Below are 25,729 nucleotides of genomic sequence, written 5' to 3'. Positions count from 1 at the left end.
GGGACCAGGAGGAGGAGCAGGAGAGGGTGAAGGAGAGGAGGAGGAGCGGGAGAAGGGGAAGGAGGAGAGCAGAGCCGGCCCGCCCCTGCCCAGCCCAGCCCGCAGGAGGCCGAGACCAGCCAGGCGGCCCAACCCTCGCCTTCCGCTTCACCTACGCCCAAGGTGCGGCGCAGAGGCCGGGCTGCGCGGCGCCCGCCCGGGAAGAAGCCGGTGTTGCAGCCGCCTTGCGTTCGGCCCCTGAAGCAGCGAGCCGAGAGGGAGGCATGTAGCGACGGCCGCAGAGCCAGCTCGGATTTTCAACTCTTAGGATTTTTTTTTTTTTTTTTTTTTTTTTTTTTTGGTACTGCGGGCGCGCGGCAACCTTGGATCAACGCCCCGCTGCTCCGGCCGGCCCACTCTTTCCTTGCAAGCTGCGGCTTCCTCGCGGAAACATTAAAGGGTCTGAAGAAGGGCGCGGGGCCGAGAGTCAGAGAGTGGGACCCGGGATCTCCCCGCGCCCAGTGGGGCAACCATGACCGACGAGAGCTCCGATGTCCCCCGGGAGTTAATGGGTAAGCTTGGCGCGGGGGCCGACTGGCCATCTTTCTCTGCGCACACCTCCTTTCCGCCTCCCTTCCCATCTCCGTCCTCTCGCAGTCTCCGCGCTCTCCTGCGCAAGTGGCGTGGGGCAGGGTCGCCGGGGGAGGGGGCGGGGTGGGGGGAGAGGCTAGAAGTTTGCTGGCCCGATGGCCGCAGGAACTGGGTGCAGAGAGAGAAGAAGGAGTGGAGAGGAATCTGGAGCCCTGGGGGACTCCACGCAGATCTCCCTGCTCAGCCCCACCAGGTGAGTCAGGTTGGCGGAAGATGGAGCTGGAGGGGCGTCCCTTCCAGTGGCCAACTCCCTGGTCCCAAACTCTGGAAAGTCTGGTAAAGCCTAGCAAGGAGGATGCCTGGCGACTGTAGGTTCCCTCGGGCTCATGTCAGGCACCCTCCAGGAAATTCCCGTTTGGGGCTGCCCCTCTTACTGACGGCCTCAGGGATGGAGGCGCCCGTCCAGCGTCAGGACCCAGCCTGACAAGGCGTGGCTTTGAGGATTGAGTTGGAAGCTAGAGGGTTACCCGGCCGATGCCTTCTCAGTCCAGGAAATGGAGGGTTAATGATAAACGCCTCATTTTAATAATGATTAACCTGCCGACCACCTTCAGTCTCTTTGGGAACACGTGTGTTACCCTGTGCCAGGTGACTGGTTTGCTTGAGGCCCTTATTGGGGGAGGGGGTGTCTTCTTTTGGAGCAGAGGGCAGAGAGAGCATTGCTTGGAATTTAAGTCCTGGAGCTTAGCTTTATCTGGAAAGGTTAAATGGCAGAAGACAAATGGGCTAGGAGCGCTGGAAACCAGCGCTTATGCTCGTGTGGAGTGCGTTGACTTGCACTAAGGTGAATATGACTTTATGGACGTACTTTGAGCTCCAGTGACTGGTATTCCCTGAGGAATACTGGGCACACACTTGATGTTCCCTGGATTCCCTGGGCGCTGACAAGGAGGGAACGTTCTCACCGATTCACCATAGTCTGGAATTTGCCCCTCTGCTGTCCACCCAGCATTGATACTTGAGAGGGCATGGTGTGCCCCCGCAAAGCTGCTCACTCTGCAGGTAAAACTTGGCGGGAAGAAGCTGTTGCCCGTTTTGTATGGAACTCTGCCTTTGTTGAACTGAAAACATGCCAACACACACACACACACACACACACACACACACGAAGTAAGGTATTTGTGCACACCCCCTACTTTGTCTCCTCAATTTCGAGACTCTTTCTGAGACATTATCGAGTGGCCCATCCGGTTCTGGGTGTTTCCAACACCCTGCCTGAACACGAAACTAACGCTGGAGGCTCCAAAGATGCCTCCAAGGGTGGCAGATTTCTAGAAAATCATGTAGCATTGTCCTGGGACCTGAAGTTTAGGTGATTTGGACTCCAGATAAAGTGTAAACGGTGAAATAAAAAGATGCTGCTGTTTATCAGCGGTTCTCAGTACTTAAGTATGTTTAAAAGGTGAATTTGACCCCTCTTTTGAAAGGAACTTTTGTGTTGAGTCAGTATTGTATATTGGTGATTTTGGAAGGATGGTGGCTCGAAGGACCCTTCTCCAGCTAACCATTTGGTGTATTCTCTTCATTGCCCTTCTGTGGTTTGTCTAATAGCATTTTCCTAGGCCTCTGTGTTGTCTGGTTAGGCTTTGGTGGTGGTGGGGTTCACCGATGTTGCTGGTTCCAGGAGCTCACAAGCATTTTAGCTGATCAGTTAAAACAGACTGCAAAGGCCTCGCTGCCTTTTCCTAAACTTCTCCTTTAAGGCCTGTAAGCTGTGTATGACATATCTTTCTATTAAAGGTTTTGTTGTTGTTTTGTTTTTTGTTTTAAAGACAAGGATTCTTGTAGCCCAAGATAGGTGCCGACTCACTAGATGAGTCTGACCTTAAGCTATTCTCACTCTCCCTCCTGCCTCAGTCTCCTGAATGCTGGTTTACATGTGTGCGCTGCCCTTAGGCTTTTATGGAATAGTTTTAAATACAGAAATCAGAGGGTGTGTGTGTGTGTGTGTGTGTGTGTGTGTGTGACAGTGGCCCAGGCTTTTAGTCCTAGCACTGGAGAGGCAGAAGCTAGGGGAACCTCTGTGAGCTCAAGGCTAGCATGGTCTACATACTGACTTCTAGGCCAGCCAAGACTACATAGAGAGACCTATGTCTCAACAAACAACAGACAAATAGACAAATGAAGAAGAAGAAAAAAAAGAAATACAAGGCAGAGGACAAGAATACTGGCCACATGCCACTTGTCACCACCCAGAAGCTGCTTTTATCCTTTGGATATAGCAGGGCAATTTCAGAGGCCTATGTCCACAGGTCTCTTAGTGGGGAGTCCATGCTGCCTTAGGCTCTGATGAGATAGTAGCTGGGCAGAGAATGCCCAGTGCCCAGCCTCCGTGCATGTACCCTGTCCTCATTCTGCCTGCTTGCTGTTCCTCAAGCTGCACTTTCATTTCCAGCCTTCTCTCTCTCTCTCTCTCTCTCTCACTTTTCCTCCAAGTGTCTGTATATACTAAGACATCTACATCATACAGAGTAATAATTCTACACCTCAGCGGGCTCTCTTGGAGACCCCACTGTGGAAACCAGAAGTCTGTTTCCTGGGGGCCTCTTCAGCTCAAAGTTCTTCTGTCCCAAACCCCCACACCCTGCTCTGTTTGTGAGCGGATGTGTTGTGTGAAGATTCAGTTAGTGGCATCTCTGGTGGCTTTTGCTAGATGTTAAACCACCATAGACAACAAGGAGATAGGAGGGCTGCTCATATTTACTGAATCCCTGAATAAGCCAAGATGGCTATAATAACAGAATACAGAGATATGAAAAGCTAGGAGAGGGAAGCTGAGATCTGAAAGATAAGCTGGATATTATCAGGAGACTAGGACAAAGACATCCCAGAAAAAAGAATACATAGAAACTCCTGGACTTATATAAGTCCAGGGAGACACAGACCCTTGCGTTTGTACTGAGAAATGGAGCTGGGGAGTGTGAGATTTACACGCCCTTGCTCAAATGACAATTCTCTCAACCTGGAGAGACAAACTCAAGCTGCCCATTCACAAAGGCTACCTACCATGTTAAGAAGGCAAGGGACAGCCTTAGGGAGAGAAGCCAGGGGTCTTTATGCTCCCGATCTGTGCAGCAGTTAGATTTTGGGCAACTTGATACCTCACTCACTCACAGAGTTGGAGAAAAGTGAGGTACCCAGCTCTCAGAGTGGCCGCTGAAGATGAGACTGAAGTTGATTTGGGACATGTTTAGGTTGGGCAGCTCATTAGTGTCACAGAAAGACAACTCTTTCTTCCAAACTTTGAAATCTTTCCTCTCTAATTCCTCTTTCTCCATGACCTTGGCATCCATATGCTATTGTGTTTTGATGATTTGGGGAGAGCTCTTTTCTGACCAAACCATTTGGGGTAGTCTCAGTGTCAGTTTGGTTACTTGACGGGATATTTCTATCTTGCGGAAGCCTCCACGTTCATCCCAATGACAAACAAATGCTGAGATTTCCCAAAAATAAATAAATAAGTACGTAAATAAATAGGAAAATACTGTTTGAGACGGCATCTTGTTTTCTCACACAGGCTTGCGTTGGATTACTAGACTGAAGTGGTTTGTCTGCCTCATCCTATCAGGGAGTTGGGACTATAGGCAGGGACCGTCAAGCCCAAGGGGGGTGGGAGCCCGGGGGATTGACCTCAGTGCCTTCATCATCATATGCAAGTGCTCAACCACTGAGCTACACCACAGCCCTCTGCTGTCAACACTGTAATATCCAGAACTGGAGAGATGGCTCAGCAGTCCAGAGGCCTTGAATTCGGTTCCCAGATTCTGTCTCAAAACAAAAACCTCTTAATGGCTGACAACTATCAGACTTGTTAATCAAGCAGAAAGAAAGGATCAATATCAAAACCCAGCTAGACGCAGCCCTCCAAATGCCTACTCTACCTTAGTGCCCCTTTTTCTTGCTAATGAAATCCTTTCTTTCCTTCAGAAAGCATCAAGGATGTTATTGGCAGGAAGATCAAAATCTCAGTGAAGAAGAAAGTGAAGTTGGAAGTGAAGGGCGACAGGGTGGAAAACAAAGTGCTGGTGAGTGGCCCGGTTACCCTTTCGGAGCCGTTCGTGAGCCGAAGTGTCTTCTCCGTTCTCCCCTCTCCACCAGTACTTCATGTGGCCTCCTTCTGGTGCATGCTCTTTTCTTCCAATGTCTGAGGACCGATTTCTGAGATTCAATGGATTCTTTCCTTGTTGAAAGTTGAAACATTCATCAGGGCCATGTGTGTGACTTTTAAGACAGTCTTGTCTCATTGAGGGGGGGGGTGTGTGACACAATGTTCTCAGGTGTTGCACGTATTAAGTCATCCGGGGGCTAATGACTTGAGAGTGAGAACAGTGCACCTGTTGCCTTCCCTGGAGAGCCTCGTTCTAGAGGAATCACTAGTTTCTAAGTGCTGTTGTCTTTGTGCTGCACTTGGACTTGCTGTTCCATCCCTGCCATTTGTCAGAGGGAGTTACCAGGAGGTGAGGATTTGGACCTTCTTAGCACAGGTCTTTAGGGGCCACCAGCGTCTGACTAGTACCAAGAGGTGCAAAGCGATCTGTGGTATTTCATCACTATTTGTTTATTTATTTATTTATTTTTTGGTCAAGAGTATAACAGGTCTAATTTTAAATGCAGGTGAGAAGCTGGGTGTTATGACTCACATCTATGATTCCAGCACTTGGGAAGCTGAGACAGGAGGATTGTCTTGAGTTTGTAGCCATTCTGGGTTACATAGTGAGTTCTAGCCCAGTCTAGGCCACCATGTGAAGCATTAGCTCAAAAAAGAGAAAGAAAACAGGAACTGGAGAGATGGCTCGGTAGTTAAGAGTGCTTGCTGCTCTTGCAGAAAACCTGGGCACCCACGTGGTAGATCAGAACCACCTGTAGCTCCACGTCCAGGGGAATCGAATGCCCGTTCTGGCTTCTGCAGACAGAAGACAATGTGTGTGGTGTGCAGATACACATGCACAGAAAACACTCCGATACATAAAATAAAGTACATCTTCAAAAGAGGAAAGGGAAAAAAAATACCTCCCCACCCCCCATGAAGGATTTCTTTTCTTTCTTTTTCTTTTTCTTTTTTGTGAAAACCTCACTACTGTACCCTGGGTAGCTTCTACTTTGTAGGAATCCCATACCTCAAGCCTTTGTGTACTTGGATCATAGGCATGCGCTGTCACACCCAGTGTGGAAGGACATTTCCTAACATCATTTTGCCATGGGAAATTGCAAATAGAGCAGAGTATTTTATAGAATCCTGTGAGTTTGTCATTTAGCTCTAATAATTTTAGTGTTTTGCCAATATTGCTAATTTATGTATCCCCTTTCTAAAGTTTTTTTTTTTTCCTTCAAGTATTTTAGAACAAATCTGGAGCAGATGATGTTGAAAGAAAATATTTCCAATATTCCATTTCTTCAGTGGAGTTGGCTGCCAAAACATAGTGGTTTTCTGATAATACCTCTTTTAGTAATCTTAGGAGGTCATTGACTCAGGGTATGTGATTGTCTCGTGAGGTTACTAGGATGGTGCTGTTGACAGACAGCTGCTAGTTCTCTGTTACATGGTGGCAGCACCAGGATGGGGACGCCCGGGTGACCTTTGCCCTGCTCTGAAATGTGCTCTTATAGACCCACCGGTTTGGGTTATTAATAGCAAAAATGATTGACAAGGCTGTCCTATTTTACTCTGCTTTAAATAGTCAGATCCCTTAAAATGTGTTTTTCTTAAGAGTGTTCAGCCGCTTTTGAGTTACCTTTTAGGAATAGAACAGAGAGAAGCTCTGTTGCTGTTATGTGGTTCTTTTATATGTTTTTTCGATTCCCTCCCTCCATTTCTTCCTATGGTAGGAATCTAACCCATCTACACTGAGCTGCAGAAAGCCTGGGGTCCATGCTGGACAAACGCTTTACCACTGAGCTGTACCCCTAATTTCCATATGAAGTTTTGTTTCTGTAGAATATACCATGAACATTACGTTTGCTCCAATGACCTGAAGAATGGCATTTGGTACCATGGTACCAGTTAGTGATGTGAGTCCAGTCCATCATTTGAGAGAGTTTGACTCTCCTGGAGTTCATGAGACTTGGAATCACCTTACAGAAGGATTTGAATTGAATTATTTACCTCCCCAAATCTGAGATCTTCATGATTTCCAGAAGCTTGGCCTGGGCTTTCAGCTGTTATTTACTTAAGCTCTGGGTTTCTTTGATTGGCTTTAACTTTGAGCAAGATGACCCAGGAAATAACTTCCACATTTTGGTTTTTGGAGTTTCAACCTAGAGAGATTGAGCTAATTACAACCTATGGAAACAGGTTATTAATGAGTTCCATGTGTAATTCTTTGAGTGTGTGTGGTGTATGCATGCGTGTGTGTGTGTGTGTGTGTGTGTGTGTGGGCCCCATGAGGAAGGTGGAAGGAAGACATTGGGTGTCTTCCTCTGTTGCTCTCTACCTTGTTGCCTAAACCGGAAGCTCTCCATTTCTGCTAGGTTGGTTGGTCAGCTAGCTCCTGGGATTCCTCTGTCTCTACCTTCCATCAGTGGGGTTACAGCTATGCCTGGCTTTTTATATGAATGTTGGGGATTTGAACTTAGGCCCTCATGTTTGTAAAGCGAGTACTACCCATTAAGCTATCTCCCCAGCCCCATATGCTTATTTTTCCTCCCCTCCCCTCCCCTCCCCTCCCCTCCCCTCTCCTCTCCTTTCTTTACCTTTTCTACAGGGTCTCCATAGCTCAGGCTGTTCTTAACTTTCAGAAATCCTCCTGCCTCAGCCTTCTGAGTCCTGAGATTATAGGTATGAGCGACCATAGCTGACTGAAAGTGTCCTGCTTCTGCTTTATCTTTGGGTAGATGTTTGTCTTCATCTTTCTTTTCATGAGCAGAGTGGCCCAGGTTTTGGAATACTGAGCAGGTGCTAGGCTCTGTGTGCACTTCGAGCATTACCTCCCATTCCCCCCACGGCCCTGTAAAGTAGGGGCACTTTTTGTATGCCTGATTTACAGATGTGAATATTGAGATTCGGAGAGACTGACATGATTTACTTTGGGTCATCCCGTGAGATCATGATTGAGCAGGGATCTGAACCCAGACCTTCTGTACACAGAGACTTTCCATGCTTGTGCTTGAAAGAACAGGAAACTAGCTTTGTTTGTTTGGTGGCGGCTAACTTCACTGGCAGGAGAAACTGGGAATTTAGAAGAACCAGAATGTCTGACTTTGCTTTGGTTGATCCAGCTGAGTACATGGTCTGACAAGTTGTGTGTAGTCTCTCTAGGATCTCAGCTGCCAGTCAGGTACAGGAGGAAACACCTATGGGAACTGTAAGCAGACTGTGGCTTTGCCGTGTGCTCTGCAGGAGCTCCCATAGAGAGTGCACAGGACAGGGAGGGAGGAACATGTCAGAAAGAGGTGAAATCTAAGGTGGTGGTCAACTAGATGAGAGGAAACCGCCTGGAGAAGAGTGGAGACCAGTCTGGACAGAAGGGAACCAGTTCTGAAGTGCCTGGAAGCCATAGTGAGCTCAGAGAAACCTCTCTGTCTGGTGGTAAATTCCTTGCAGCTCTCTCTTATCTGGAAAATCAGGACTGGTCAGACAGGTCTCCTTTCACCCTGTTTTTTTTTTTTTTTTTTTTTTTTTTTTTACCACTTGCTCTTGATGAGCCTCGCTTGGTTCTCTCCAGTGGTGGGAGGTGCAAAAGGCTTAGCAACTTTAGAACAATGTTAGTCAATTGCTTTCTTGAATGAAGCTGGGTGCTGTAACCGTTAGCGATTCATATGCTTGGCTTTGGGAATTATGCACATGTATTTACAAACTGGCAGGCATCCCGTGAAACCTAATACTTTATCATGATGCTTCACTAACCAAGGGTCCTTGCCTTCTCTTTTGTCACTGACCAAAACATGTTAATCTTAAATCCTGGTACCTGATGCTTCCACTGAGGGGCAGAGATTTGTTTGTAAGGCCAAGAGCTGGTGGCACCTTATGAATGGCATCGTTAGAAAGCAACAGGCTATGGTGTCTTAGAATGAAAGCAATTCTGTGCTTTTATAAATTTGGCAACCAGGGTGTTAGTAATAAATCAGTCTCAACTTTGGACTTCCAGGGACATTAATATCCTTTCTGAAATTTTATTTTTAAATTATTTTTTTATTATTCCTATCTTTTAATAAGCATGAGTGTTTTCCCTGCATATATATATGTGTGACTGGTACCTGAAAAGGTTAGAAGAGGACATTAGATCCCCAAGAACTGGAGTTAGAGACTACTAGGAACAGCCATGTGGGTGCTGGGAACTGAACTTGGATCCTTTAGAAGAACAGCCGGTGCTGTTCAGTGCTAAGCCATCTCTTCAGCTCCGGAGGGATGAGTATACTTCTGTGCATTTTAAAGAATAAAGTAGACTAGGGCTTCAGACTTGGTCAGAGAACCCAATGTTACAAACGGGGGTAGTACAGGCCAGGGCTTTGGAGGTTTAAAGACTACAATAGTTGAGCTTTCCTTCTGAGTGCTCTTCTAGAGGACAGTCCCTCAGTCCCTGGGTCCTAGTGGGAATGTGGTCTCTGTGGCCATGGTGGAGAGCCAGTCCTTCTTTTGCAGAGATGCCTCTTTGGTTTTTAGGAGTTATTTTTAGTAAGTGACTCTGTGTGTCTTAGACTCTTTTTCAGTCATTTGCTAACTGAATATTCACTTCTAGAGAATTCTTGATTTATATACTTAAAGCAAACCGTACAGTGGTCCCTTTACCTTCTGTGACCAGCTTGCAAGATGCTATAATATCACAACTGAGATTCTGCTATTGACTGACTGTATGAACTACAAATATCTTTCCACAGGTATCCCTCATGGTAGCACAGGCTGTCTTCAAACTTGTTGTAGAGTGGAGGGGCTGGCCTTGAACCAGTGATTCTCCTGCTTCTCAGTGCTAAGGTCTTTAATCTTTCCATGGTACTGTCATTTCAAGGATGTTGGGCATCATAGCTCAGGTCTGTAATCCCTTAGGCTCATGAAGGGCTGTTGCCTAGAGTTTAAGTCCAGTCTCAGGATAGAACGAGGCTTGAAGAGAACTTTACAGGAATAATCATGCACCATGAGCCATCTGAGGTTGGCTTTTCTTGAGGCAGCTTACATCATGTTTCTGTATCAGCCTTAGCCTTTTGTGCTGTTCCAGGGCAACGTGGGTTGCATAGTTTATTTGGGACTGTTACATGGCAATGTGAGTTTATTTGTTCACAATGAATGGACTCCTGGGTTATTTCCAGTTTTGGGCTATTTGGAATGAAAAGGATGTAGCTATCCACCGACAGTTTTTGTGTCAACAGTTTGCCTATATTTCTTGTGATACAGGTTGAGGATCCTAGTTTTTGGTTTGCATGTTCTTGTAGAACCTGGCAAGCTTTCCCAGAGTGGCCATGCCATTCTGTAATCCTTCTTGCTACATGTGAACCATCCAGTTTCTCTAGCTTGTTGGCAGCGGTTGGTATGGTCTGGATTTTTTTTTTTTCCTAACGGACCGATGATTGAAATGAAAACAAACAAATAAACCAAAGTCAAGCAAATAAATAAAACCTCCAAACCACGCTGACGAGGGAGCAAGGTTCTCTAGGGAAGGAGTGCGCCATCTCCAGGATGGTAGCTCAGAGCAGGAGGAAGGTCCAGTCCAGGTCTCAACTTGACTGTTTCCTGTTTGATTTTGGGATTCAGGCTAGAAGGTCTTCTGGAAGCTGTTGTTCTTCCGTACATGTTGTGAGAGAGGGTGAATTAGGAGCAAGACTCCCTTTCCCACCTCCCCGCTCCTTCTTCGTTCCCTCCTCCCACCCCTCTCTCTTTTTTAACATAGGGTCTCATCGAGTTCAGGCTAGTCTTGAACTTGCTGTGTTGTCAAGAATGACCTTAGACCCTGATCCCTCTGCTTCATCTCAGTGCTGAGATTTTTTATGTACATGTATGGACTGCTAGGCCTGTCTTGAACTCTTAAAAATCATTTTTTTTTTTTAAATTTAAACAAGTTAACCTGGAGTCCTTGAATGTATTTTACTTGTCTTGGCAGTTATGTATCTTCTTAGTATCTTTTTCTTCTGTCTTTCCCTTCCTTCCTTTTTTTACTCTTACACATTGTGGAGTAGGATCTCTCTCTCTCTCTCTCTCTCTCTCTCTCTCTCTCTCTATATATATATATATATATATATATATATACACACACACACACACACACACACACACACACTGCAGCCCCTGGGCTTAGGAACCCATGCCTCGGCACCTGAGTGCTACCATCGCTGTGAACCATAATACCATGCCTTTTTGAATATCTTTACCAGGTTCCTTAGATTAAGTCTAAGTTGTTGTTTGTTTGTTTATTTTATTTATTCATTCATTTAAGTTAAATTACTTATGGGTGTGTGACAAGGTCTCACTATGTAGCCTTGATTTGTCTCTGTTTTGATGATTCTCCTGCCTCTTTTAAATCTTGAAAAGCATGATGGTTTGATTTGTTTGTTTGTTTTTTGAGTCAGAGTCTCAGGATGTAGCCATGGCTATCCTGGAACTTGCTATGTGGATCAGGCGAACCTCCATCTCACAGATCTGACTGCCTCTCATTTTTGGGTGCTAGGATTTAAGGGGTACAGCACCATGACTGGCTTGAGAGTGTTATTTAGGATGACCTGTTTCCCTGAAATATTTAGGTAGCAATGTTGTCATTGACCCAAAATACAAACTCCTACCTGCTTTACTTTTTTCCTCAAAAATGGAATATCTGATACATTTTGCAAGCACCTGCTGACTTAACACGCTCTGTGTTGTTAAGTCTGTGATACAATCCAGTATGGAAGGGGCTGATCTGCACCTGGCCATGTGGTTTTTGTGGCTGCCTGGCGTCCTATCCCTCAGCTCCTAACTTGGTATAGCAGTACCTGGGCTACACTCAGTCTTCCATGAGTGCTGCCTCTGCGCTGTTCAGTCATGTCAGGTTGTCAGCGGTTACCACACATTAAAACAACAACAACAACAACAACAACAACAACAAATCACATAATTTTCCACGGGACTCATAAAGCAGTGAGTATGTTTTGCAAGTCTTGAGGCAGAACAGTGAAGTTGTACTGCTGTTTCTCTGCCTCCCGCCAATATCCTTGAGCATACTGGACAAATAAATGTTCTACTACTGAGTCACACTCCAAGGCCATGTTTGGCTGCTCTGGAGAGAGAGTCCAGCTGCCTTGACAGTGTTTGGGATAGCCATCTTTTGATCTCTGGGGCCTCTCTGGGCAAGCAGGATGGAGGCAGAGGTGGGTGTTGAACACATTGAGGATTTGACTGTGGGTATTGACATTTTAGTCCTGCTGTTCAAATATCTACTTGAGAGTTGAGTGGAATTTGCTTCTAACGTCCATAGACTGCAGTGGCTTTTGAGGAGAGCTGTTGGGAGCGCCATGGCCTTGGGTTCAGTTAGATCCTCTGCAAGGCTGTGGGACAGTTATCCTGTAATTTGAACAGCTCCCTTTGTATGCCACAGGGAGTCTCAGCTTTTCAGGGTCGCTTACAATTCAGCACACAGGTGATTTTCAAAGTGCCTGGGTGAAGTTACACAGCTCTAGAAAGCCGAGCTTTCGAAAACAGCAGCCACATTGAACTGATCCTCAGGGGTGGGTGTCGGAGGCATGTCTTTGCTGCCAAAGATCCTGGCACAAGTTCTGGGAAATTCAAAAGAAAAAGAAGTCGTGTTTGAGTGCTTCAGAATTTCCATGAACCCAAAATTGTGGTCAGTGCCCACCTGGTGGCTGCCTTTCCTCTCTGGGTAGGGGTGGGGGCGGTCATACTGTCCCAGGATGCAGTTCTGCCCGTGGGTGAGCTGGTACCTGAGCCGCATTCACATTCTACCCGGGCCTGCAAGTGGCCCAGTTTCTGTTGTAGTTAGCACCGCCTGCAAGAGTCAAATGACCTTGGGCAAGGAAGCTGCTGGACACATACCCAGCTTGGTGTAACTTTTCATTGTTACATAGATACTGTTTTTCCAGCTTCTGGGATTCGGCCTCCCTGGGAACTGGCATAACGTGGCTGGGAGGAGGGCAACTGAGGAGCGAGGAGCTGAGGGGTATGAAAGGGGCATTGTATTGAGCTAGGGGCCAGGAAAGCTCACCAAAATATGGAATGAATGGGAGAATTCCCTTTTCTAGTTAGTTACAGGGGAAACAAGAAGACATTAGGAGTTTACCTCCAGTTTCCATTTCTTGGAAACACTGTTTACATCTACTGTTCAAGTAAATTGGAAACTGAAACAATGTTTTGTTCTTTTCTTTTTCTTCTTTTCTTTTCTCTTCTCTTTCTCTTTTTTTGACACAGAGAGAGAGAGAGAGAGAGAGAGAGAGAGGCAGAGAGAGAGAGAGAGAGAGACAGAGAGAGAGACAGAGAGAGACAGAGACAGAGACACTGACTCTCTCCAAGGCTGGATTGGAACTCAATGTAATCCAGATTGGGCACAATCTTCCTGTCCCAGCCTTTGAAGTGCAGGGATTCCAGGTAGGAACCAAGCCGAGGACTTTATTTAAGTTTTTGAGACAGTCTTCTGTGGTCCAGGCTGGCCTGGAGCTCACTGAGTAGCTGAAGATGATTTTGAACTGCTCTGCCTCCCCAGGGCTGGGGTTATAGTGGTTGCAGTCATATTCTACTCCCTTGCGCTTACATGATGTTGGACAGAGAACCCAGGGCTTTGTAAAATCAATCTGTAAGCATTCTGTCAACTGAACTATGTTGCTATGTATCTAGCTCTTAGGTCTTTAAAAATTAATTTCTTGGAGACAATCTCTTTCATATTCTAGGTTTAACTCAAAGGCCCTCCTTCTAAAATGCTTTTGTCTGTTAGTAGAACTTGAGAATTTACATGGGCTTTATATCTGTGAGTCAACAAATGTGGACTCTGGTTTGTAGCAGCAAAATGGAGTGCAGTGTAGACCCTGACAAAAACAAGGTGGAGTAGGTACATGGCCTTTAATCTCAGTGCTCTGGAGGTAGAGGTGGGTCTCTGAGCTTGAGGCTACTCTAAGTAACAGTTTAAAGTCAGCTAAGGCTTCATAGTGAGACAAAGCAAACTACAAACAAACAAACAAAAACAACAGAAAACAAACAAAACAAAACAAACCCAAACCAAGCTGGAGAGATAGCTCAGTCAGTGAAGTGCTGGGCTTGGAAACATGAGGTTTTGAGCCCAGGTAAAGAGAAAAAGCAGGCTTTTGTAATCCCAGTGCTGGGCAAGAGGCTGAGATTCCTTGGGGCTTATTGGCCTGCTTGCATTGCCTGTCTGGTGATTTCCAGGATAAGAGATTTTTTTCTCAAAAACTAGGTGGATGGCACACATGCATGTGCTCACACACACACACACACACACCCTCAATCATTTCCTCCTCCAGGAAGTCACAGTCTAAAAGAAAATAAAATTAGTAAATTTGTGGATTTGTGTAGAAGGGACATGATTTAGACAACAATATCTTTTCCATGGAAGTAATTCAGGCCTCATCCATTCTATCAAGAATGCTACTGTCAAAGAAAACCCTGGCCTTTGCTTAAATTTTTAAAAGTTAAGTTTTGAGATGGGAGTCTTATTCTATAGCCTGAGATATAATAGAATTTGCTATGTACCCTAGGCTTGTCTTGAAATTGCAATCCTCCTGCCTCAGCCTCCCCAGTGGTGGGATTGTAGACATGTACCACAACACCTTGATAATCTATGATATCAAAAAAACAAAAAAAGGAATCTCAGTACTATTTTGTGGTCTCCCAAATTTAACCTTGACTTTTAGCTTTGTGGCTTTACTCTTTTCTGAATGAGTTTGAATTTCTGTGTGGTCCTGTGTTGGTCCCTGTAGGACTGTATTATAATGTAACCGTGTTCCTATAGGTAGATTTTCCAGTTGTCTTCAATATCTGGCCTTATAAGTGCACACAACCTCATTTATCTTGGAGAAGTTTCTGGAAGAGAATTGCTATGGGGGCAGACATTTAAAGGATGACTTTCTACCTGAGTATTATGTAGAAAATCTCAATACAGAAGAATTCTGCCTCACCAAGTTTGTTTTTGTTTTTTGTTTTTTGTTTTTTGTTTTTTTTTTTTTTGTTACTTATTACAATTGATCTCTTTGCTCCTTGGACCCTAGCTCCTGGGGGCAGACATCATTGGATTTAGTAATTTTCTTCCATAATTTATTAGGATGGAGGATGCTATGGGGGTGATCTTCATGCCTACAGGTGTGTCTACAGTCGCAGCTCTTGGGTATCACTGTCTTGAGTGCTGTAGCTTGCTCCGCAGGCTGGACGCTGCCGAGGAGTGAGGTTGCATTCTATGACACAGGCCTTTGCTCTCATCATGAGGTTTTTCTTGCCTTGGGTCTGTGAATGCTCCAATAAATGAGAGAGGGTGGATTGTGCATGATAAGGTACAAGGCCCCTTCCTAAGGGAGAGTTTACTTAGTAAGTGCTGTGAGCTCAGGCAGGCTGGGTTAGATCAAAGTGGTAAGTATAACAACAGTGTATCGAGCAGAAAAGCAACAATGCCTTCTCCTCACGGTTCACCTGCATGGCGACAGTCTCTGAGAGCCTGTGGACCTGTCCTGCACCAGCTTCACTTATCCTCCCCACCTTCCGACCTTTCTCTCTGTCACCTTGCCTTTTAGGGAGATAGGCCTTGTGATCATGAACTTTCACTTTTCCTCACTGAAAATGTCATGGTCCAGTGTGGCTCCCCTTTAGGATCACCACTGTGTGTGGCAATGGGTAGCAATAGCTTTCCACCCAAGACTGGTAGGTCGGGGCTGGGATGTCATCCAGAGATAGAGCACATGTCTAGAATCACCCAGTGAGGGGCTGGCTGGTAGTATGCCTCGGTGGTAGGGTGCTGCCTATCATGTGAGAGGCCTTGGTATCTACCCTAGTATTACCCAAAACACAAGCACACAGAACTCATTCTATTCCCAGAGTATATTAGTTATTCTTCTAGAGGAATAGAACTGGTATAATGAATATAGATTAAAAGGGGGTTATCTAACCTATATGATGTGGTTGGGTCAGCAACCAATGTGTCTCACACAAGGGAAGCCATGAATCTGTTGCCAGAGAACACACTGTTCTCCTGAATTCATCTGCCCTGAGTCAGTTATGTAGTTCTTCTTATGGAAGATTGTATCTTGCATCAGAACTGTGGAATGGAGAGAGCCCGGTTTGTTTGACCGAGTCTTGGACAGTTGAGCCTGGCATCCTTTTTCTTCCAATCCCAGCGGAGGCTCCCTGGCTCCCTGGAATCCACTCTGCAGGTCTGGGAGCTGTGTGGTAGGTATGAGAGAGCAGGCACTCTCAGTGAGACCCACGGTCCTCACGGCACAGCGTCTTGTCACTGGATTGCCACTGCCAACTCTTGAACCCCTTTTCTTATCAGAACTTTTACTTCCTCTGGGGCTAGTGTTCATGAATTAACTGAACCTCTGGGAATGATTCCCTTTCAACCGCTTGTCTCTCTTAAAGAAAAAAAATAAAAAAGCTTGGTGTTAAAATAGTCTGTGCCCCTCTATTTTATCATGTCCATGGTGCCTCCTTCACAATGCTTCCTTCTTCTCAGATTTCAGTTAAGATTATTCTACAGACTAAGATTAAGACTGCGGGCTGGAGAGATGGCTCAGTGGTTTAAGAGCACTGACTGTTTGTTCTTCCAGAGGTCCTGAGTTCAATTCCCAGCAACCACATGGTGGCTCACAACCATCTGTAGTGGGATCCATGCTCTCTTCTGGCGTCTAAAGACAGCTACAGTGTACCCATATATATATAAAATAAATAAATCTTAAAAAAAAAAGGATTAAGACTGGGTTTTGTTTGTTTTTTCAGTCTTGGTCTCACTTTAGCCCTGCCTTGCTTGGAACTAGATATGTAGATTAGTCTGGCCTTGAACTCAGATATGCTTGTGCCTGCCCACATCCTGGGTTTTTGAGACAGTGACTTAGGTGTAGCCCCAACTGGCCTTAAACTAGTTGTATAGTTTTGAAAACCAATACTGGCCTGAAACGCATGATCCTCCTGCCTCAGCCTTCCAAGTGCTTAGGGGATATATGCCACGATGCCTGGCTAGCATTCTGCCTTAACAAGCAGTTATTCAGGTAATTCAGATGCCTGCTAAAGTTTGCAACATTGTTAGCTTCGTTATGGAGGCCAGCTCCAGTAAAAGACATAAGCCCGACAATCACAGTCTACAGAGTGCAGAGCTTCAAACCTGTTTAGGAAAACAAACTGACTAGGTTGGTCTGCGATGTCTATCACGCTTCCATGTGCATGTGTGCATGCGCTCGCTGGCCCTGTGTTCCTGCATATGTGTTGCTTTGATTAGTCCTTGTGATTTGGGGGTGGGGGGAGCTAGGGGAGTCTCCTTATCGAACAGCACACTCATGAAGATTCAATCCCCAGCACCCTTTGGTGGGGAGGACAGAAACCATTGGAAGTGACTTCTACGTTTGCACCCTGCTGGATGCTGTGAGGCCAGGGCTCTATCTAGGGCTTCTCCGCATTGAGCATCATTTTCTTTGCCTGTATCCTTAGCTTCATGAGTTTCTGTATTTTTTTTTTTAAGGATAGAATCTATCTTGTCTTAAATCTGATTCTGTCCTTCAGCAGCTCACACAGAGGCTGCCTCTGGTCTACTATCTTATCTGGAAGTCTCCACAGCTCCTTTCAGATTTGGCTGTTTTCTTGTCTCGAAATAGAATCTTATGATGTAGGCGGACTTGAACTCACTGTATGTCCCAAGCTGGTGGAAAGAAACAGTAATCCTCCAGCTTCAGCCTCCTGTGTGCTGGGACTACGGATGGTGAGCCACCATACTTGGCTAGAAACTTTCTTTTTTTTTTTTTTTTCGAGACAGGGTTTCTCTGTATAGCCCTGGCTGTCCTGGACCTCACTTTGTAGACCAGGCTGGCCTTGAACTCAGAGATCCACCTGCCTCTGCCTCCTGAGTGCTGGGATTGAAGGCGTGCGCCACCACGCCCGGCAAGGCTAGAAACTTTTAACAGTGTTCCGGACATCTGAACCTGAACCTCCTCATTCTGGCTTTTCTGGTTGGGCTGGGAGCGGGGTTCACTTGAGCATAGGGCAAGTGTGTGTGGGCCAACCGCAGCCAGTCCTACTCACTCCCTGACATGCCTATTGGATCAGAACCTTTCCCATCTTCTTGTTTGGTGTTTGCAACAAAATGGGGAAGAGAACCCAAGACACCAACATCTAAGCTCTTGCATATCCAGACCCATGAGGTGTGTAGGAGGCTGGAGTTAGATGATGTCACTGCACTGCTGCCTTGAAAATGGTAATGCTCAACTTAGCCAAAGGCCTTCAAAGAAGGCATCCATCAACAGTGTTTCCAGTTTCCTCCAGGCCCACCTGAATCAAGTTGCTGACTTGGCTCCCAGCCTTCTACTTCCTCTTCTGTTTACTTCTGTGGTACCCTTATGTGAGAGCTCTGTGATCTGAGGCAATCCCTGGGTGTCACTGTTCCTTCCTACTGGGAGAGACTGGAATACGCAAGTGACCCACTGAGCTTGATATACTCAGTAATCCCACCACTTCTGAGGTGGAGGCAGGAGGATCAGAAGCTCAAAATCATCTTCAGCTACATAGTGAGTTCTAGACCTTCCCATTCCAGGCTATGTGGAATCCTTTCTAACACAAACAAACAAACGAACAAGCAAACAGAGAAACAAATAAGATAGAGAGAAGGCTGGTGGTCTTTGCAGCCCATGTTTGGCTTACTCAGAGCAAGGACAGTCAGAAGTACTCTTTACCTGTGAGCACTGCACTGTGAAGGGGCTGGGGTTAGAGGTAACTCAGTGAATGGTACTGTACTCATGTAGCATAGGTGAAGCCTAGGGATGGAGCCGCAAGCTGTTCATTTCAGCCTGTTAATAGTTTACCAAAGGATATCACCTAGGGCATATTTCAGGAAGCCCCATTGATGGTATCCGTTCTTGAGGTCCAGGGCCTTGGCATTCTTTATGTGTGAGGCTGTTCTTACCTGTGAAGACCCTCACCCCTGAATCCTCCAGTTGAATTCTCTCTTTCTGTTCCTGCCAAAATGTATTGATAGGAACCATATCCTATGGGGAATGTGATCTCTTGTGTCTTACAAACAGAATAACAGCAACGAAACGAACAAACCAGCATCTGAAATACAGGGAGTACAGAATTGATTTCAGTCTATGGTTCATCTTACAAAACTCTAGTAAGCCTAAAGGGATAGCTTTCTAGTTGGAATGGTTGACATATATTCTCCTGTTGGCTGGTACCTCCCATCTCCTGGTTTGCCATTTCTTCTCTCTCTCTCTTCCCTTTAAAGCCAGAGAACACACAAGCCTAGAAGCCTTTGTATGCAGCCAAGTCTGGGTTCTTCCACATAAGTTTGTCAAAGCTGGCGAGGGGACGTGCAGAGTGTTCTGCCTGGCTGCTCAGGTGTGAGTGAGTTGGCCAAGACCCACCAGAAAACATCTGGGCTTGTGTTTAGGACCTGTTTTCAGGGCCAGCCTGAATAAACAAACAAACAAACAAGCAAACAAACAAACAAACAATCCAAAACAGGTTCTAGCTAATGGTGCAACAGAGATCTGTGTTCTCAAAACAGTGTCTCTGAGGATGAAGCTACTGAGAACCTCAGGACTTTCTCCTTTTTCCCTTTTTGAGTTTTTGAGACTCTTATGTAGCCCAGGCTGGCTTTGAACTGCCTATGTAGCCCCAAATGAGCTGCTGATCCACAACTGCTTCAGTGACAGGTGTGTAGCAGCAGGCCGGGCCCCACAACAGTCGATTGTATTTCTTTATCTAGTGTTTTGGTCCTAATGATGGTCTCTCTCATGAGATGCAAATCTTGTTTGCCCAGTGAAAGACTGAGACCTGAACTATGAAGATCAAACCCAAACTGGTTTGGCAGGGCCTTGGAGAGACTCTGCTCAGCAGCCACATCTGATCAAGCACAACTTTAATTAGCTCTATAAAGCAAGATGCAGGATTGATAAGAGAGACTAGAAGGGAGGCCTGTCAGCTGCACACAGCTGCCCGTGGAAGCCTTTGAACCAGCCTGCTTCAGTCATTATAGCCAGAAGGCCATTAGGGGCTTGTGGATGGGACCGTCTGAGTTCTGCTTTCCAACACGTTCAGTTCCTAACCCTGAAGGTTCCCGATGCTAAAGGAACAAGCACATCTTCTCCTGGCCCTCCACGTGGGTGGCACTGTGTTCCTGCCACTGTGGCCTTAGGACAGTGAGTCATAGCACAGTAGGTAAGGCGCTCCTCCTGTTTCCTCTTCTGCTCTGCATTTGAGAGAGCAATTTATTTCCTGCTTGGGAAGGCTTGATCTCATCTTTTGCATAACACACACACACACACACACATACACACACACACACACACACACACACACACACACACACACACGGCACACAAAGCAGGATATCAGATGGACTTTCACCTCAGCTCCAGCTCAACAGGATAGTCTTCCTCTTTTGTGAGAGACGTTGTCTTTGCCAGGATTTCTAATGCAAAGGTTTATTTCAGCTTCCAGTTCTACATATCAGCTCATCGCCCTAGGAGTCAGGGCGGGAACCCAGAGTCAGGAACTGAAGCAGAAGCCAGAATGGAAGAGTGCTGCTTACTGACTTGCTCAGTTTGTTTTTTGTACACTCCAGGGACCCTTCCTCATCAATTACCTCTCAGGCTTGTTTACAGGCTAATGGTCCCTCCCCTCCCTCCCTCCCTCCCTCCCTCCCTCCCTCCCTCCCTCCCTCCCTTCCTCCCTCCCTCCCTCCCTTCTCTCATATTTCCCCTTGTATTACATCCCAACCTGCAGTTTCTTCTTCCTCCCTTCCTCACAGTGCCCCCTTGCCCCCCATTCACTCCCCTATTTCTCTTCAGAAAAGGGCAGGCCTCCCAGGGATAGCAACCAAGCATGTCATCTCAAAGTCGCAATAATATAGACAAATCTTGTAGAGGCATTTTCTCAGTTGAAGTTCCTTCTCAGATAATCCCCTGCTTGTATCAAGTTGTCAAAACAAACAACAAACAAACATAAAAAAAACAAAAGAAAGCAAAACAAAAACCTAGTCAGTACAAATATTTGTGCCAATTAAGTGAAATACTTTTTTCTTATGTTCTCAGTACTGATCCTTCATTTCTTTTTTGTGTGAATGTGAATGTGTGTTTGTAGCCATGAAGGGTATTTTGTATCCCAGGCTAGACTTGAACTAGTGATGGGTCTCAGCTCTTGAAATGCTGAGCTTGTTTGAGCCACTATGTCTATGTCTAGCTTTATTTTCTTTATTCAGCTTTTCATTGCATGTATTACTCGTGGGTATGTGTGCGTATGTGGCGTGTCCACGGCGTGTGTGTAGCGGGCAGAGGACAAGTAGGAGTGGAGTGGGTTCTCTCCCTCCACCATGTGTGTTCTGGGGATCAAACTCAAGTGGTCAGGTGACAAAACCTGGTCCTGGATGACACACTGAGATAATCTCACCAGCATCCCCCCATGCCCCCCCTTTTTTTTGAGACAGGATCACATGTGACCTAAATTGGCCTTGAAGTTAGTATACAGCTGACCCTGAACATCCAATCTTCCTGCTTCTACCTCCTGAGGGCTTGGGCTTATAGCATGCATGGTCAAGCTCAGTTTTCTTCAGTGCTTGGGACCACACCGAGGGCTTGTTAGTGCTGGGCAAACACTTTTACAATTGTGCTGTGTGTCTAGTCTTTTTTTATTTTATTTTATTTTTTTTTTGGAAATGGAAATTCATGAATTGCAGGCTGGCCTAAACCCCTTTATAGCCTAGGATGACCTTGAACCCCTAATCCTCCTGTCTTATCTCAGAAATGCTGAGATACCGGTCGGGCTTTGGCTCTGCAATACTGATTATTTTTAATGAGTAAACTTATTACCTGAGCTTCATTTAGTTGTTGAGAAAACCAGGAAAGACTCGATTTCCTGCTGGCGCCTGAAGCCTGTGAAGCGGAAACCTCTGTGGCTCCAGGTAGAGGCTCATTTCAGACTTCAGTGGTGTCTTCACCATTCTGTCCTTAGCACCTTCTCCATCCAGTGCAGGGATGCTCTGCATCTCCTGAAGCCCTGCTTCGTATGTCACATACCAGCAAGTCCCGAGGACCTCAGAAAGCTGACAGACAGGCTATGGCTGTGGTATTTTATCCTCTGTGCAAACGAGTAGTATGTTTATGAGAATTTGGGCCGTCGTCATGTTTGTCTGTGACATTTTATAAATCAACCACCTGGGGAAAAATGTGAAGAAGGCCCATCCATCCGTCTATCCATTCATTCTGTTCTTTGGGAAGATTATTGAAGTGTATCATGAAAAATTATTGTAGTGGGAATGGTGGTACATGACTGTAGTCCCAGTACTAGAGAGGTGGAGACAAGATCAGAATTTCGAGGCTAGCCTGGGCTACATAGGAGGTTTGAATTGAGCCTATCCTGTATTACCTGAGACTATGTATATGTTTTACTTATTACTTAGTATTGAGTATTTTGTATATGCAGAGAAGCTGTGTGCTGCACAATAAAGGAGGAACACAGTGACTTGGAATTGCTTGGTTTTAGGTCAAACAATGAAGTCCTTTTCCCAGGGACTGTCTTCATTGGTTTGTCACATAAGATATCACCCTTTATATTGTAACTGTTAAAAGATACTTTAAACAGTTCTGCTTAAAAGACCTTGAGGAACAGGGCTGAGAAAGGTTTTGATAATAAATTCCGTCTTGCCTGTGATGTGCGTTTTGTAGCAGAACTGCTTTTGTGGTGCTGAATAGCCTTTACATAGAGAAGGGCTGTCATGGAGGACTGGATTTGTTATCTGTGGGGGCAATGGGTGGAGGGTATGGAGAAACAGGTCATGGCTAAGAAGGACCTTAACAGTGATCCCAGCTGTCTAGTCATAGGATGCTGATGGGCAGGAGGGGGGACGAGCTCCCAACAGCTGCACAGTGTCACTTAGCTATTGTTTGCCTTGCACATGGCTTCTCAGTGGATATTGTCAGGGAATTCAGGTGTGCAATACTTTCCGGATTCACAACTTTCATTGCTTATTCATCGAATTACGTCACAGTTTTATCATTAAAAACTTAAAAGGTAGGGCTGGAGAGATGGCTCAGAGCTTAAGTCTGCTTACCACTTTTGCAGAGGACCTGGGTTCAGTTGCCAGCATCTACACGCAGTGGCTCACAACCACCTGTCATTCGGATCTGATGCCCTCTTGCCACCACACACACAGTGCACATAAACTCACTGTGGCACACAGACATGCATATAAGCAAAAACAATGAAGATATTAATAAAGATCCCTTACAGCTTCCCTTTGTGCTGTCTGACAATGCAGATCCTAAGAACGGTGCCATCCTCAACGTTGGCTCCCCTGGTTCCGTGCTGCTGTGGTTGAGCGCGCTTCACTTTGACATTGAATGGAATGAGGAAGTTTGCTCCGGGCTCTCTGCTGGATTTGCCACATTTTGTTCTGGTAGAGATGAGAGAAAACATCTTGGATGGATTAGGCAGGGTTTGCTTTTTGCTTTCCTTCTCATTTTTAAATGACAGGGTCTCCTGTAGTCCAGGCCAGCTGGCCTCAAACTCACTGCATAGCTGAGGATGACCTTGCCTTTTTTTTTTTTTTTTTTTTTTTTTTTTTTTGATGTAGTCTCCACCTCCTGAGTGCTGGGATTATAGGATGGAATCCAGGGCTTCGTCTAGACCAGCACTGTAACACCCTAGTCATATCTACAGCCTTTGAATTTACCTTTCTGAGTCTTAGATGAGAAGAACCCTCTGCCTGCTCTTTGGGTGGTGGAAAGCTGTGGCTGTTGTGCGCTTCTCTACAAAGGAAGGTTACAAAGACATTTAAAAAGACATTGTGGTGTCAAGGGTTTGGTAGTAGGACCCAGGAGGATTAATACTGTGATTATTAAAACGTCTTTCTTTCAGGCCTGACATTTTAGTCAGCAGTGTTGTGGTGGAAAAGACTCCTTTTTGGAAGTAGAGGAAGCAGGTCCTTTAGGGTTTCAGAGCAGGTTGAAAAGCTAAATCAATAACTATGTTTATTATTTCTTTTCATTGCTACATTGAAATAATGAACAGAACCTCAACTTATGGAAGGAGAGGTTTATTTTGGCCCCTGGTTTGAGAAGATACAGTCTGTCACAGCAGGGAAAGCCTGGTCCAGGCCTGTGAGGCACCCACACAGTTGTCTGTAGTCAGGAATCAGAAAAAGGTAGAAGCTGGCACACCGCTGGCTTTCTCCTTTCTCCGTTTATTCAGTTCAGGACCTTCCCTAGCTGCCGACACAGTGCCGCCTATATTCAGGGTGGGCCCTCCTTCCTCAGTTAATCTACTCCGGACATGCTCCATCAGATACATCCACAAGTGTGTCTCCTAGGCAACTCTAAATCCAGGCAGGTTGTCGATAGAGATAGTTCATCACAGTAGTGCAAATAGAGCCTTTGTTAGTTCTTACTCCTTGATTTTTCAATATAATTTTTATATTCTAGATTTCATCATTCTATTAATTGCCAAGAATCTCACTAAATAGATAACAGTAATAGCAAGTGGCTCTTGTACATTAGTAACAAACACTTAGTACATTCCAAATGACCTTTGTTTGTTTTTGAGACATGGTCTCTCTATGTAGCTCTGGAACTTGCTGGATAGATCAGGTTGGCATTGAAATCAGAGAGATCCACATGCCTCTACTGGATGTGGTCTTAAGCATGGTGGCCCATCCATTTCTGTCAGCCCTGGGAGGAGGATTAAGAATTCAAGGCCTGAGGCTGGAGAGACGACTCAGCTAGTTAAGAGCACTGGATATTCTTCTAGAGGTCCTGAGTTCAATTTCCAGCAACCACATGGTGGCTCACAACCATCTGTAATGGTATCTGATGCCCTCTCCCTGCATGCACACAGAACACTGTGTATGTATATATGTATGTATGTATATATATATATATATATATATATATATATATATATATATATATATATATATGAGTTCAAAGCTTTCCCATCCCACGTTTTAAGTTGTATCTCGTGGGGTTGTTGAACATTTCTTCAAAATCTTAAAAAATATTTCTTTTACCTTTTGATATTATAATTATATAATTTCCTTCTTCCTTTTTCTCCCTCTAACCCCTTTACATATTCCTCCTTGATCTCTTTCAGATTCATGGCCTTTTAAAAAATTGTTATTCCATATATACATCTATCAACACATGTGTGTGTGCGCACATACATAACACACACACACACACACACACACACACACACACACTCCTAAAACCATGAATATAGCCTACTCAGTCTGCATAATGTTACTTGTATGTATGTTTTCAGGGCTGACTATTGGCATTGGAAAACAACTGCTGTGCTCTGCTCTGGGGAAGACGATTCTCCAACTTCCAGCATTCTTTAGTTGCCTGTAGCGCTTTGTGTAGGATTCAGCCCTGTGGACTTTACTCTGTCTACTTTAGCATGTCTGTTATTGTCCTTGTTAGGCTCCTGTATAATAGAAATATTGGTGAGACATTACTAGGAGACACGGTCTTATACCAAACTCCCAGATCTCAGGCTCTTACAGTCTTTCTGCTCCTTCTACAATCTTCTCTGAGTGATAGGTGGGGGAATTCCCTTATAGATATAATTTGGACTGAGCTCCACAGATCTGTATTTTGATTGGTTATGGAATGCTGACAATCTTTTATTCTCCAGTTGTTTTGGTAGCTGACCCCTATCAGCTGAGATTGAATGAAAGAATGTGATGCAGTATTTCTCTCCTGTGAACTGAGAAAGAACAGGCATTCCTGTGAATCTGTAACTGATGTATAACTGGACAGTAGGGTAGTCCCATGTCTGCCGTCTTCACTGCAAACATAAGTTCATTGAACATAAACACACATATGTATATGTACATATTTATATATATGTACAGATGCATATATATGATTTAAAAATTATTTATGTACAGCATTCTTCCTGGATGTATATATGCATGCCAGAAGAGAGCACCAGATCTCATTATAGATGGTTGTGAGCCACCATGTGGTTGCTGGGAATTGAACTCAG

The 25,729-nt window shown here is 45.3% G+C and overlaps 1 protein-coding gene across 21 annotated transcripts in view; it reads left to right on the top strand.

The window, feature by feature from the left end:
- Nucleotides 1-309: 309 nt before the first annotated feature.
- Carmil1 (capping protein regulator and myosin 1 linker 1) overlaps nt 310-25,729 on the top strand; it is a 268,322-nt gene continuing 242,902 nt past the window's right edge. For 18 of the 21 annotated variants that reach the window (XR_001780810.2, XR_001780811.2, XR_001780807.2 and 15 more), the window contains exons 1-2: nt 310-551; nt 4,558-4,655. Coding sequence is in view for 15 of the 21 variants with exons in the window: in XM_017315585.2 (XP_017171074.1) it covers nt 512-551; nt 4,558-4,655 (138 nt within the window). In the remaining 6 variants the exon portion in view is untranslated. The remainder of the gene's footprint in view (nt 552-4,557; nt 4,656-25,729) is intronic. The other 3 variants (NM_001311122.1, NM_026825.3, NM_001384122.1) reach the window with 2 other exon arrangements.

The sequence above is a fragment of the Mus musculus genome, chromosome 13 (genome assembly GCF_000001635.26).
Source record: "Mus musculus strain C57BL/6J chromosome 13, GRCm38.p6 C57BL/6J".
Taxonomy (NCBI): domain Eukaryota; kingdom Metazoa; phylum Chordata; class Mammalia; order Rodentia; family Muridae; genus Mus; species Mus musculus.
Note: the sequence above shows the minus strand (reverse complement) of the source record. Positions and strands in the feature narration are given on the sequence as shown.